Source organism: Enhydra lutris, unplaced genomic scaffold, assembly GCF_002288905.1.
Source record: "Enhydra lutris kenyoni isolate GAN:26980312 unplaced genomic scaffold, ASM228890v2 scaffoldscaffold21, whole genome shotgun sequence".
NCBI classification, from domain to species: domain Eukaryota; kingdom Metazoa; phylum Chordata; class Mammalia; order Carnivora; family Mustelidae; genus Enhydra; species Enhydra lutris.
In genome coordinates this window covers 6,514,583-6,529,948 of record NW_019154105.1, presented here as the reverse complement: position 1 = coordinate 6,529,948, position 15,366 = coordinate 6,514,583, and the positions used below count along the sequence as shown (strand labels likewise).

The 15,366-nt window shown below is 41.2% G+C and overlaps 1 protein-coding gene across 1 annotated transcript in view; it reads right to left on the bottom strand.

Annotated features, from left to right (window-relative positions):
- The window catches only part of LOC111149286 (coiled-coil domain containing 158), a 74,566-nt gene extending 60,458 nt beyond the window's left edge, over positions 1-14,108 (bottom strand). Inside the window, exons 1-2 of the mRNA XM_022506270.1 lie at positions 14,039-14,108; positions 8,136-8,353 (exon numbers count right to left, since the gene is read on the bottom strand). Coding sequence (XP_022361978.1) covers positions 8,136-8,353; positions 14,039-14,108 — 288 coding nt within the window. The remainder of the gene's footprint in view (positions 1-8,135; positions 8,354-14,038) is intronic.
- Between the last annotated feature and the right edge of the window lie 1,258 nt (positions 14,109-15,366).

The following is a 15,366-nucleotide window of genomic DNA, read 5'->3' as shown; positions in this document are numbered from 1 at the left end:
TTATTTTTTTTTTAAAGATTTTATTTATTTATTTGACAGAGAGATCACAAGTAGGCAGAGAGGCAGGCAGAGAGAGAGGAGGAAGCAGGCTCCCCACTGAGCAGAGAGCCTGATGTGGGGCTCGATCCCAGGACCTTGAGATCATGACCTGAGCCGAAGGCAGAGGCTTTAACCCACTGAGCCACCCAGGTACCCCTATCTATCTTAACACCTTTTAAAAAATCTTTTTTAATTTTCATTTTTACACTCATATTCTATTCCTTCATTGTATTTAACCTTATTTTTTGTGTACATATAAGTTTTTCTTTAAAATTTTGAGATACAGTTTCTTCTAACAGACCAAAATATATACTACATCTAGCCTATGGCTTTGTTCTAGTCTCCAGCCTGATCACATTCTCTCCTTTTTTTTTTTTCCTTTCTTTTTCAACCACCTGCTTATCAATTCCTTTTTTAAAATCATTTTAAATTTTCATCTTTGCAGTCATATTTGATCCCTTCATCATGTTTGCCCTTATTTCTATACATACATAAGTTTTTCTTTCTTTAAAATTTTGGGAGGCAGTTTCTTCTAACAGACCAAAATACACCCCAAATCAAGTGTGTGGGTCTGTTCTATTCACCAGCCTAAATATATATATATATATATATATACGAATTTAGTGCCATTGTATTGCCTGTAAGGTGATTGTTACTGTATATCGTCTCTGTTCCTTTCTGGTCTGTTAGTTTTAGGTTCTCTCTTTGCTTAGAGGACCACTTTCAGTATTTCCTGTGAGTCTGACGTGGTGTTCACAAATTCTTTCAGTTATCTATGTATATGTATATTCTTTTGGTTATACATAAATTGTTTTCCCCTTTCTTCTCTCCTATGTTTCATGTATCTTCTGATTTGGTTAGTGTATACTTTTCCGGTATTGTTGTTACCCTTATAGCATTTTGTTCTCTCATTCATCTATTCTCTGGACAAAATGACAAGGTGGAAAAACTCACCTCAAAGAAAAGGACAAGAGGCAGTATCGACTGCTGAGGACCTACTCAATATGGACTTAGTAAGATATCAGAACCAGAGTTCAGAATGATGATCATACAGATGCTAGAAGGACTTGAAAAAAACATAGAAGATACCAGAGAATCCCTTTCTAGGGAATAAAATCTCTTTCTGGAGAAATAAAAGAACTAAAATCTAACCAAGTTGAAATTTTAAAAAAGCTATTAATGACGTGCAATAAAAAATGGAGGCTCTTTCTGCTAGGATAAATGATGCAGAAGAGAGAATTAGTGATAAAAGATGATGAATGATGGAGAATAAAGAAGCTGAGAAAAAGAGATAAACAACTACTGGATCATGAGGGGAGAACATGAGAGATAAGTGATACCATAAGATGAAGCAATATTAGAATAATTGGGATCCCAGAAGAAGAAAGGGGGGGGCAGAAGGTATACTGGAGAAAATTATAGCAGAGAATTTCCCTAATTTGGAGAAGGAAACAAGCATCAAAATCCAGGAGGCACAGAGAATCCGCCCCCCCAATCAATAAAAATAGGTCAACACCACATCATCTAATAATAAAACTTCCAAGTCTCAGAGACAAAGAGAAAATCCTTAAAGCAGCTTGGGACAAGAGGTCTGTAATCTACAACAGGAGAAACATTAGATTGGCAGCATACCTATCCACAGAGACCTGGAAGACCAGAAAGGAATGGGATGGCATATTCAGAGCAGTAAATGAGAAAAATATGCAGCCAAGAATACTATATCCAGCTAGGCTGTCATTGAAAATAGGAGGAGAAATAAAAAGTTTCCAGGACAAACAAAAACTAAAAGAATTTGCAAACACCAAACCGGCATTACAGGGAATATTGAAAGGGGTCCTCTAAGCAAAGACAGAGCCTGAAAGTAGACCAAAAAGGAACAGGGACAATATACAGTAACAGTCATCTTACAGGCAATACAATGGAACTAAATTCATATCTTTCAATAGTTACCCTGAATGTAAATGGACTAAATACCCCAATCAAAAGACACAGGGTATCAGAATGGATAAAAAATAAGACCCATAGATATGCTGTCTATAAGAAACTCATTTTAGACACAAAGACACCTCCAGATTTAAAGTGAAGGGGTGGAAAACAATTTACCATCCTAATGGACATCAAAAGAAAGTTGGGGTGGCAATCCTTCTATCGGACAAATTTTAAGCCAAAGACTATAATAAGAGATGAAGAAGGACATTATATTATACTTAAAGGGTCTGTCCAACAAGAATGTCTAGCAATTTTAAATATCTATGTCCCTAACATGGGAGCTGCCAATTATATAAACCAATTAATAACAAAATCAAAGAAACACATTGATAATAACACAGTAATGGTAGGGGACTTTAACAAACCCCTCACTGAAATGGACAGATTACCTAAGCAAAAGATCAACAAGGAAATAAAGGCTTTAAATGACGTATTGGACCAGATGAACATCACAGATATATTCAGAACATTCCATCCTAAAGCAACAGATTACACACTCTCATCTAGTGCACATGGAACATCTCTAGAATAGATCATATCCTGGGCCACGAATCAGGTCTCAACCAGTACCAAAAGACTGGGATCATTCCCTGCATATTTTCAGACCACAAGGCTTTGAAACTAGAACTCATCTGCAAAAAGAAAGTTGGAAAGACCTCAAATACATGGAGGCTAAAAGAGCATCATACTAAAGAATGAATGGGTCAACCAGGAAATTAAAGAAGAATTTTAAAAATTCATGGAAACAAATGAAAATGAAAACACAACTGTTCAAAATCTTTGGGACACAGCAAAGGCAGTCCTGAGAGGAAAGTATACAGCGATTTGAGCCTTTCTCAAGAAACAAGAAAGTTCTCAAATACACAACATAACACTACACCTAAAGGAGCTGGAGAAAGAAGAACAAATAAAGCCCAAACCCATCAGAAGAAGAAAAATAATAAAAATCAGAGCAGAAGTCAATGAAACAGAAACCAAAAAAATAGTAGAACAGATTAATGAAACTAGGAGCTGGTTCTTTGAAAGAGTAAGATTAATAAACCCCTAGCCAGACTTATCAAAAAGAAAAGAGAAAGGACCCAAATTAATAAAATCATGAAAGAGGAGAGACCACAACCAACACCAAAGAAATACAAACAATTATAAGACCATATTATGAGCAACTATATGCCAGCAAATTTGACAATCTGGAAGAAATTCTTAGAGACATATAAACTACCTAAACTGAACCAGGAAGAAATAGAAAACCTGAACAGACTCATAACCAGTAAGGCAATTGAAGCAGTCATCAAAAATCTCCCAAAACACAAGAGCCTTGCACCAGACAGTTTCCCAGGGGAATTCTATCAAACATTTAAAGAAGAATTAGTACCCATTCTCCTGAAATTTTTTAAAAAAATAGAAGTGGAAGGAAACCTTCCAAACTCATTTTATGAGGCCAGCATTATCTCTATCCCCAAACCAGACAAAGACCCTATCAAAAAGGAGAATTATAGACCAATATCCCTGATGAACAATAGGACCCAACAGTACATTAAAAGGATTAGTCACCATGACAAAGTGGGATTTATTCCAGGGCTGCAAGGTTGGTTCAACATCTGCAAATCAATGAGTGTGACACAATAAATTAATAAAAGAACAAGAACCATATGATACTCTCAATAGATGCTGAAAAAACATTTGACGAAGTACAGCATCCTTTCTTGATCAAAACTCTTCATAGTGTAGGAATAGAGGGTACATACCTCAATATCATCAAAGCCATCTATGAAAAACCCACTGCAAATATCATTCTCAATGGCGAAAAGATCTCAGCTTTTCCCCTAAGGTCAGGAACACTGCAGGACTGTCCACTATCACCACTGCTATTCAACATAGTACTAGAAGTCCTAGCTTCAGCAATCAGACAACAAAAAGAAATTAAAGGCATCCAAATCGTCAAAGAAGTCAAACTCTCTCTCTTTGCAGATGATATGATACTATATGTGGAAAACCCAAAAGGCTCCACTCCAAAACTGCTAAAACTCGTACAGGAATTCAGTAAAGTGTCAGGATATAAAATCAATGCACAGAAATCAGTTGCATTTTTCTACACCAACAACAAGATGGAAGAAAGAGAAATTAAGGAGTCAATCCCATTTACAGTTGCACCCAAAACCATAAGATACCTCGGAATAAACCTAACCAAAGAGGCAAAGAATCTGTACTCAGAAAACTATAAAGCACTCATGAAAGCAACTGAGGAAGCACAAAGAAATGGAAAAACGTTCCATGCTTATGGATTGGAAGAACAAATATTGTGAAAATGTCTATGCTACCTAAAGCAATCTACACATTTAATGCAATCCCTATCAAAATACCATCAATTTTTTTCAAAGAAATGGATCAAATAATCCTAAAATTTATATGGAACCAGAAAAGACCTCGAATAGCCAGAGGAATATTGAAAAAGAAAGCCAAAGTTGGTGGCATCACAATTCCGGACCTCAAGCTCTATTACAAAGCTGTCATCATCAAGACAGTATGGTACTAGCCCAAAAACAGACACATAGATCAATGGACAGAATAGACAGTTCAGAAATGGAACCTCAACTCTATGGTCAACTAATCTTCGACAAAGCAGAAAAGAATAATCCAATGGAAAAAAGACAGTCTCTTCAACAAATGGTGTTGGGAAAATTGACCATTTCCTTACACCACACACAAAAATAGACCCAAAATGGATGAAGGACCTCAATGTGAGAATGGAATCCATCAAAGTCGTGAGGAGAACACAGGCAGCAACCTCTTTGACCCCAGCCACAGCAACTTCTTCCTGGGAACATCGCCAAAGGCAAGAGAAGCAAGGGCAAAAATGAATTATTGGGATTTCATCAAGATCAAAAAGCTTTTGTACAGCAAAGGAAACAGTTAACAAAACCAAAAGACAACTGATAGAATGGGAGAAGATATTTGCAAAAGACATATCAGATAAAGGGCTAGTATCCAAAATCTATAAAGAGCTTAGCAAACTCAGCACCCAAAGAACAAATAATCCAATCAAGAAATGGGCAGAGAACATGAACAGACATTTCTGCAAAGAAGACATCCAGATGGCCAACAGACACATGAAAAAGAGCTCCACATCACTCAGCATCAGGGAAATACAAATCAAAACCACAATGAGATACCACCTCACACCAGTCAGAATGGCTAAAATTAACAAGTCAGGAAATGACAGATGCTGGCGAGGATGCGGAGAAAGGGTAACCCTCCTACACTGTTGGTGGGAATGCAAGCTGGTGCAACCACTTTGGAAAACAGCATGGAGGTTCCTCAAAATGTTGAAAATAGAACTACCCTATGACCCAGTAATCACACTACCGGGTATTTACTCTAAAGATACAAACGTAGTGATCCGAAGGGGCACGTGCACCCGAATGTTTATAGCAGCAATGTCTACAATAACCAAACTATGGAAAGAACCTAGATGTCCATCAACAGATGAGTGGATAAAGAAGATGTGGTATATATACAATGGAATACTATGCAGCCATCAAAAGAAATGAAATCTTGCCATTTGCGACGATGTGGGTGGAACTAGAGAGTATTATGCTTAGCAAAATAAGTCAGTCAGAGAAAGACAACTATCATATGATCTCCCTGATATGAGGAAGTGGAGATGCAACGTGGGGGGTTTGGGGAGTAGGAAAAGAATAAATGAAACAAGATGGGATCTGGAGGGAGACAAACCATAAGTGACTCTTAATCTCACAAAACAAACTGAGGGTTGCTGGGGGGAGGGGGGCCAGGAGACGGTAGGGGGGTTATGGACATTGGGGAGGGTATATGCTATGGTGAGTGCTGTGAAGTGTGTAAACTTGGTGATTCACAGACCTGTACCCCTGGGGATAAAAATACATTACATGTTTATAAAAAAATTAAAAAATTTAATTAAAAAAAAAAGGAAGGAAGGAAGGAGAAAGAAGAAAAGAAAGAAAGAAAAAGAAAGGAAGGAAGAAAAAGAAGAAAGGGAGAGAGAGAGAATAAACAAGGTTTTGCCTCGTACCACTATGTAAAGGTGGCACACATATAGTTGGAAGGGACAGTGGGAGAAGAGTGAGTTTGGGGGAAGTTCATGTATCCCACTAGGAAGGCTAAGATGACAGAGCCTCAGAACAGTTTCAAGTAGAAATGCCAAGTAGGTACATGGATATACTAACCGGCGCAGAGCTACGGGGAAAGGTCCGTACTAGAAACATAAGCTGAGCATGTACTGGCATATAGATGGGAACAGAAGCCATGGGATCACTGTTGAGTGTTTTCAGATGGTTTTGTTGGAACAAGAAACTGAAGGCAAATAAATAAGCTCAAGGAAAATCAAGAGCATCTCCATGAGAAAAGAGTGGTTCAAGAGGCAGCGGAAATCACCCATGTGAAGTGTTGCTGGAAAGTGAAATATGAAAAGGAGCGTCAGCAGCAACTGGCTCTAGCGTCACCGCCTCCCCTACTGCAGCACAGATCTCACTGTTACTACCATCGTCGATTTAACTATCTCAGCCACGGACCGTACATGTGTACGCAGACACGGCCACATCTTTTCCATCTTCATACATTCAGCACCCAGCACACCTGTTGCATAGGAGGTTCGTGCTAAATATTACCAGTCTCCAAACAACCCTGTCACTTATTAGAGATTAACACATATTTACTGGGAGCCAATCACGTGTCAGATTCTCTGCCAGAGGACAGACGGGGGAAATGAATTAAGACACTGGTTCTTTCCCTCACTGGTGTCTCTGCTTCATCCATCTGTCCACCCACCCATCCTCCCCCTTCATGAGTGCACTTACCATGAGGAATTAGCACTGTTTATATGCCAGATCCTCTTCAAGTCTACGAACCCCTTATGAGTCCTACCTTACTCATCTCTGTATCGCTGCACATAACACAATAGTACATGATTTCAGCACCTAATAAAGTTGTAGTTTTTCCCCTGAGTGTGCTTACGCAGTCTGAATGAGGAAGAACAATTTGTTAACGAATGAATACAGTCACATGACTTAAATCCTGCAGCAGACGTGCACACAGGGCGACAGCTGTGCAGAGGAGAACATTCCTAATGCTGTTTAGAGCAAAGGACTCGGAGAAGCAAATGCTTGAGCTGAGTCTTGATGGATAATAAGAATTTGCCAGGCACACATGGTAAAGAAGAAATGGCCTGGGCAAAAGCATGAAGCCCCAGAAAAGCACGCTACCACGCTACCTCCAGGGAAGCCCAAATGGCTTAACATTGTTGCAATGGAGGGTGCATTTGGGGAACAGGTAGTAGATGAGGCTACAATGTACAGAGAGGGGGTATATCATGAAAGGCTTTGAGTACAATGGAAAGTTTCACTTTTAGACCACAGACTCCTGGGACCCAGTTTACAACTGTAAATCTGCCTAAAGCTGGCTTCGTTCTACATAAGGTCCACTTAAAAATTTTTAGCAAATATAAAAAAAATCTAGCAAATAGCTTTTATATATTATTTAGCTATTACGTATACACATATATCTAAAAACCTATCCCCACAACTGCTTTGTAAAGAAAAACAAGGTATCGGGGCACCTGGGTGGCTCAGTTAAGCATCTGTCTGCAGCTCAGGTCATGATTTGAGGGGTCCTGGGATCGAATTCGTGTCACCGTGTCAGGCTTCCTGCTGGGCAAGGAGTCTGCCTCTCCCTCTCCCCTCCCCCAAGCTTGCGCACTCTCTCTCAAATAAAGAAATAATCTTAAAACATTTTTTAAAAAAGGAAAACAAGGTAACATGATAGCAGGACAGCAGGCTGAACCAATTATTTAATTACAGATAAACATCATTAATTATAATATTTTGAACTAGTCAAATTTAATTAAAATTAGCCATGAAACCAAGGCATTCTATTAACAAAATTGGGCATATAAAATTCATGTGTTCAATTCTTAATACTGAAATAGAAGGCATAAGCCAAATTAATAAGTTTAACCAATAAATCTATCATTAAGTGTTTCTTTTAGTAGGTTTAGGTTCTGTTCCAAGGCAATTGCCTCATTGTCATCCCCAAATGGTATAAAGTACTAGAAGAAAAGAAAGAACGCAACTCACTTCATTCAGTCTTCTCTGTAGATCTTTGACTTGATGTGAATATTCTTCCAAAACACGTTCAATGTGTTCCTTTCCAGGGTACGGGATGACTTTTCTAGGAGAATCAAGTTCCACTTCATATTTGGGGAAAAAAGGAATTTGTGTCAATGTCCCAGCTGAAGACGTGTTTTCAATGATTGTGCCACGAATAGATGACATAAAAAATGGACTTGAAGAACCTAAATATTAAAGAATGAATCAATCAACTTACTAATGAAATAGTTCTGTGGTAAACATTTTCCCAGGTGATTTCCTTAGTGAACCCTGAAGATGCTCTAGGTCTCGGGGAAAACAGACAAGAAAAGGATTGGGAAGAGCTCTGAGAGAGACAAGCACTAGGTAAAAAGGAGATCTGGGAGGAGGAGGGAGTTTTACTTGATAGCGATCACGTGATACCCGAGCTGAATGAGCCTTGAAGTATATTAAGGAGAAGAGAAAGGGCAGTTTAGGCCGTGGGAGCACTATAAGTAACGGTGAGGAGGCTTGTGACAGCACAGATATTCCTGACAGGAAAGAAGTAGCCAGATATGAGAATGAAGATATAGGCCAGAGCACGAAGGACGCTGTGGTCACGCTGAGGAGCTTGACTTTTGTCTTGAAAGTCATGAATGGATTTCAGAGAAAGAGAGTAGTTCACTAGGTTTGTGGTCTGAAAAGGCCGTCCGGCTTCAGTGTGGAGAATGCTCTGGACGGGGATGAAACTGAGGTAGAGAATCAAGTCGGAGAAGGCTTTCATTGACGCAGGCAAGACATGGCAAATGTCTACCCTAAAGCAGAGACAGTGGGGTCAGACACAGGGTATGGACTTGAGAAATACATGTGGGAAGGAGGAGACTGGGCAGTGTCAAAGAGCCCTCAGGGGTCTCGAGCTTCAACCTCCAAACAAGGCTGCTTCATTTGTGAGTTGAGGAGTCTGCCTGCTTCAGAGCAGGAATTCGGGAACCATCAGCATCTGAATTCTAGTGAATCGCTGAAGTCAACGGGATCATCCAGGGGCAGTGTATGAAGGGAAAACAGAGGATGAAGAAGAGTGCTCCAAAGAAACACCAGTATTTAAAGGGAAGACAAGGGAGCAAAACCCAGGAAGAGTCGCAGAAGAACCACAAAGATAGTAGAGAATTATGTTCAAGAAACAGCACTAGTTGAGACTGAGTGACTGAGACAGTGTGAGATGAAAAGAGGCCTTCCCGTGAGCCGGCTGTGAGAACCCCTGGCTGAACTCACAGGCGGGCTTTCCTGTAAAGGAAGGAGTTCTCATGGGGTACCGGGGTGGCTCAGTAAGTCAAGCAGCAGCCTCTGGCTCCGGTCAAGATCCCAGAGTCCTGGGATCCAGACTGAGCCCCACATCTGGCTCCCAGCTCGGTGTGGGGTCTGCTTCTCCCTTTCCTTCTCCGTCTGCCCCTCCTCCTCCCCCTGCTCATACTTAGGTGCTCTCTCTTTCAATTACACAAATAAAATCTTAAAAAAAAAAAAAAAAAAAGGACGTCTCAAAGTTGATCCAAGAGTCCAGAAAAAGGCACGAAGAGCGATGGGGAGTTATTCCCAGGCCTGAGTGCCAATCTGGGAATGGTCAATCTGTGCTCAGCTAGATTTCAGAACGGGGATGGACCATGTGCCTCCTGTTGTCCCCGTGTGGAACAGTAGTTTTGATCAATGCGGGTCTGCCACTGGACGTCGGCTGTCACAGGTCTTCAGATGAAGAACTCGACTCCGGGAGCTGTACAACTGAGAAGCTTATCCAAACCTGAATCTAATTTCAATACAGATATTCTGGCCTTTGAACGGACGGAAGCTGTAACAGGATGAGACTGTTAGGGGCCTTCTTGGGAGAGAGAGAATGTACTTTGCATGTGAGAGAAAAGTAAATAATTTGTGACCAGAGGGCAAACTGTGGTGCTTTGAAAATACGTCCATAAATGCTTTGATAGTCTCTTGAATAGGTAGAGGTTAACATCCCTCCTCTGTGTAAGAAAGGAGAAATGCGAGCGAACATGTCAAGCATGTGCACACTTATGCTGGGGAGGCGTAGCCATTGCTTACCTTGGCAGAAAGAAACACTGGAAGATTAAAACAGAACAGACATATAGAAATAGGAAATACAGAAATAGAAATAAAACAATAAAACACAGAAAATGATTATCTCCAGGGGTACGGGAAGGGACAGAAATAGAGTGGAAGGGAGAGGGACGGCAGCGAAACTCTACTGAATGTGCCTTATCGCGAAGTTTTTACTTTTGAGCCAGGTACGTGTTATATACACTCGAAAAATAAAATGAAGTTGAATACTAACAGAAAGAATCCGTATAGTAAGTCTGTAACATGCCACAGAGAAAAATCGTTCCTTCAAATAACGTTAGAGCACAGCACTCTGTGTGGGCTTAGTGCACCTCTCTTAGCTGCCAGCTTGTTCACGGTGGGAGCACAGCTGTAATTCTGAAGCTCTTTTGTATGGACCGTGCAGGAGAGAAAATGAACAAATATGCTGAGTGTTTTGGAAACTAGAATTTCCCGGTAGGGGAGATGCAGACATGGAATGAGGGAAGATGACGAGGAACTCGTGGTACCGGATTTGAATGTGAGTTATCCGTGCGAATTTGAGATTAAAAAAAAAAAAAAAAAATCTATTTTGAAGCTTTATCCACTGAATGTTCCAGACAAAAATGATACCTCAGTAGCAATATGCACACGAGATTCCGGATTCTATATTATTATTCTCTACTGAAGGGAACAGGGCTCCTTAGAGAAATGGCTCATTCCAGCCTGGGGGAAGAAGTCAAACCCGGTGTGAGCCGGGGCTATTCTGATGTGCCAGAAAGCAAGGAAGTGGGTCACGTTCTAAAGCGACAGGAACCAGCTGAAAAGGACTGGCCAAACACGATACAATTGAGAACCAAAAACAATAGTGGCAGCAATGCATTATAGCACTTTGAACTAAGGACAATCTACGTACGGATGGATGGCAATAATGATGAAAGGAAAGCTCTTCTTTCCTGAGGAATGTCAGCTAAGGACTATGGTAAAATTAGAAAATCAACAATGTAATCCTTGCTTCGGCCAAGAATCTTCAATTGATACCAGGACCACTGGATAAAAAGCTATTTAGTACTAGGATATTCACAAGCTCTTGCCAAATGAGTTTAACCTGATTCTAAACATGAGAAACAATCAGAGAAATCTAAAATGTCGGATATTCTATAATACAGCCAGTCCGGCCTCTTAAAGCCTATGCCGTGAGAAACAAAGGAGCAAGGATGGAGAGAATAACCACTAAATACAATTCATGATCTCTGGTATTGTTAAATTGTTAAACACACACACACACACACACACACACACACACAACTAAGGAAGACTTTTTATGAGGTCAACTGTGTAAATTTTAATATGATTGCAAATCAGATGACATCGCACTGACAGTGATTTTCTGAGATACGATAATGTGATCTAGGAAATCATCCTTATCTAAGGAGATGCATGTTCAGATTTTGAGGCAAGAATCACGATGCCTGCAATTTCAGGTAAGTGAAACATAAATCATATGTTCAGAGAAAAAGCAAATATAAAAATGTTGACAATTGCTGCACCAAGTGGAAGGTATTCAATGTACTATTTTTTAATAGCTTAAAAAAATTCAAAACAAAATGTTGGGAGGGTAAGAGGCCACTGAACTTGGTGAAAAAGGGAAAATTTAGTCACATTGGCCAGAGTGCTTTTATTGGAGGACTGGATTCAAAAGCCAGAAGGCAGTAGTTTGCAGAATGGATGGATGGACATTAGATGCCCTTAGGAAATTAGGAAATAATGTTATCTGAAAGTGAGAAAGAAGTGGAGGGTATGGGACCTGAGAATGGCATAATTTTGAAATAAGTATTGTGGGAAACTGGAGAGGGAACTGCCTAAGCTCGTGAGTCTCCTCTAGCAGGATCAAGGATAGAGATGAGATGGGAGACTCTGACTGTGAAGTGGCAAACTGATGGAAAATCCACAATTTGTATATTTTCTCTAGCAGAATCTTCCAGAAACCCAGTAGGAAAATGGAGAATGCAGTCAGCCTGATAAAGATGGCGGTTTTCCTGTAAGAGTGCAACAGAAGACTAAGAGAAAGAGGAAGTTGAAGAGACAGGCAAGAGGCTGGCTGAAATAATGAATGATACAAAAAAGAAAGTGAGGATAAGAAGAGGTTTTAATTTAGGAGAAAATGGCAGAATCTAGAGCAGTTGTTCTTAACCCTCTTTGGAAATCAGTGTCAACTGGGGAGCCTTAAAAAAAATAATAATTCACTGGTACCTAAGTCCCATTCCAGACTTACTAAATTAGAATCTCTAGGTGTGGCTCTAAGCCATATAAATGTTTAAAACCTCAAAAAGTGATTCTGACATGGAGCCATGGTTGAGAATCACTCCTTCCATGAGGCAGAAGAGCAGGTGCTCTAGGAGTAAGGGAGGGACAGGGCTAGAAGACCGGAGGTTGGATTTCAGAAGTCTAACAGTTCTTGGTAATAAGATTCAAGTAAGAGAAGTGGGTGTGGCTAGAGTCAATGTCAAGGTGAGAAGAACTAAAAAGGTGAAGAAACTCTAAGATGGGCCTAAGATGGGACAGTGATATCCTGGGATGATGATGAGCCTGAGGAGGGAGAGACAACCCAGGAGCTCAGTGCTGCTGCCCTGATGAGTACGAGGGACAGAGTGTGCAGGGACATGGGTGAGTGGAACTGGGCGGGGAAGATGGGCAAAGCAGCGTGGAGGGGACAGAGGCACCTCAGGACATTATAAGCATCCTAAAAAGCGAAGTCTTCTCAAAATAAGTGCTGAAATAAAAGTGTTTAAGCAGACCAGTAAGACAACAGATCTGCAACTGAGAATAAACTTTTGGTACATTCTTTTAGATGAGAGAGACAGGCAGGGAAAGCAATCGGAGTGTGCAGGCCACTTGCCTGAATGCCAGAAGGTCCATCCTCTAGCTCTCCCCTGTCCTGCCGGGTGCCCCAGTGAGCTACTTTTCCCAGGCTCCCTTCCCACCCCCTCTCCTGGGACGTCACCACGGGGTGCTGGGAAGATCCAGAGGCTGCAGGACGGAGAAACTGCACACCAGTCCCTCTCACAGCCTCAGCTGGCTTCTGGCCGTGAGTGGGCTTCTGCTCCCGCCCCACACCACTGCAGCCCCCGCTCCCCGCAGCCCTGCTGCAGGTGGTGTGAGCTCTTGCCTTCCTGCCCTCCTGACATTTCTTCTCATTGTCCTTCTAGCCCAAGGCCGGTAGCAGCTTCCTGTAGCTGTGCCTGCCTGGCTTCCCCCTATGATGCTTCTCAGCAAGGTCAACACCAACTCCTTCCCAGTTCCCCACATCGTTCTGCCTATTTATCGCACCTGTTACCGTTTTCCTGCCAGCTACCCCTGGCCTTGGACTGAGATGGGTTCAAGCAGAGGGGAAGGGGCCGGAACCAGGTCAGTAGAGATGGAGAGGGAAGACTGGACTCGAGAGCCACCGCCTACACCAGAAGGAGCACGCCCGACGGGATGGGGTGGGGAGTGGAAAAAGGGTCAAACTGACGCAGGAATCTGGCTTCAAGTGGACCAGGGAAGAGAAGGCATTAGGGAAACATGGAACACGTTATAGTCCCTCAACATGGAAACAATTTTTAGACCAAAAAAGTAATGTAAACATTTGCTAAAAAATGGATACACTATTTTTAAAAGACTAAACAGTTTCTGCCTCAAAAAGTAGAATTTTCAACAATAAACATTCATGACCACCGTCTGTGCCCTGCAGTCAAAACCAAAATATACTAAAAAACAGCAGCCTGAATAAATATAATGAAGGCTGTTTAATTCCAACGTTCCCATTTCATTTGATAAAGAACACACACCTCCCTGGGATGTGATGCCGCTGCTCGACAGAAGATCTTCATTATTCGATTCACTGGCTTTTGGTTCCATATTAAATATTGCTACCTCCTCTTAGAGAATCTGGAAATATGAGTGCTTCCCTGTTCGATTCTTCTGTTTCTTATCTATAAAAGACAGGGATTCGATCTTTATCAATAAGGTATTATAAGAACAAAATTCATAGAAGAGGAACTGACTTCGTTCATATTTCAAATTTAGTAGTAACTCTTCACCAGAAAAATATTTATACAGAAATATTTTACCACTACATAAAATTAATGAGTGAATAGAATCTTAGTATAGAAATTGTTGCTTTGAATATCTAAGTAGCTTATTAAAGACAACCTGAAAATCAAAAACTAATACTTTAATTACAACAGTGATTAGCACTCTGGTTACACTGTCAAATAATGGTAGAAAATATCTCCTTAGTGAAAAGTCACAATTAGTAAAAATAATAATAAAAATAAATCACAAATCAGAACGTTGGAAATCATTACTAAAAGCTGAAAAACTTCTTTAATATCAAACAGTGCTCATAATTTTAGATTAGGCCAAGAGGACTCCTGGGTTTGGAGAACGATGGTGGTGGCCCGATTCTGAATCTCACCCCTCATCCTCTGAAAACAACTACAAAATCAGGGCGCCTGGGTGGCCCAGTTGTTGGGCATCTGCCTTCGGCTCAGGTTGTGATCCCAGGGTCCTGGGATCGAGTCCTGCATGGGCTCCCTGCTCAGTTGGGAGTCTGCTTCTCCCTCTGCCCCTCGCGCCCCTGGTCGTGATTGCTCTTTTTCTTTCTCTGGCAAAAATAAATAAATAAAATCTTCAAAAAAACCCCCTATAAAATCAGTAAGGAGAACAAACGAATAAAAGCACATGGGCTCTATGCCTTCAGCAACCCCAGATGACAGAGGATACTACAACCTTCAGATTATCTGTTAGCAGAGGAAAACGTGTTCCCAGATTGCTCCTACTGTCCAACCCGCCAGTTCCGTGGGCATGTAGGTGTGGAGAATGGGAGAGGCGAGGCTGGAAAACCAAAAAGGAGCAGAGGAGAACGGAGGGCTGAAAGCAGCACAGACTTACACACCCAGAAAGTGAGCAGGAAAAGCCCAGATGTTAGGCTCAGGTTGTGACTAGGTAGTGCATAGCCCTGGCTACCAGGTGATGGCTCGCAAGTGAGGGGAGCCAGAAGTAGCACCGCAGAGGAGCACTGTTTCTGGAGAAGAGGTGATCTCCCCAGCAGACATGGCCACAAAGGAGGGAATAGGGACAGTTCAGGCACAAACAGAAACAAAAAGAAGCAAGA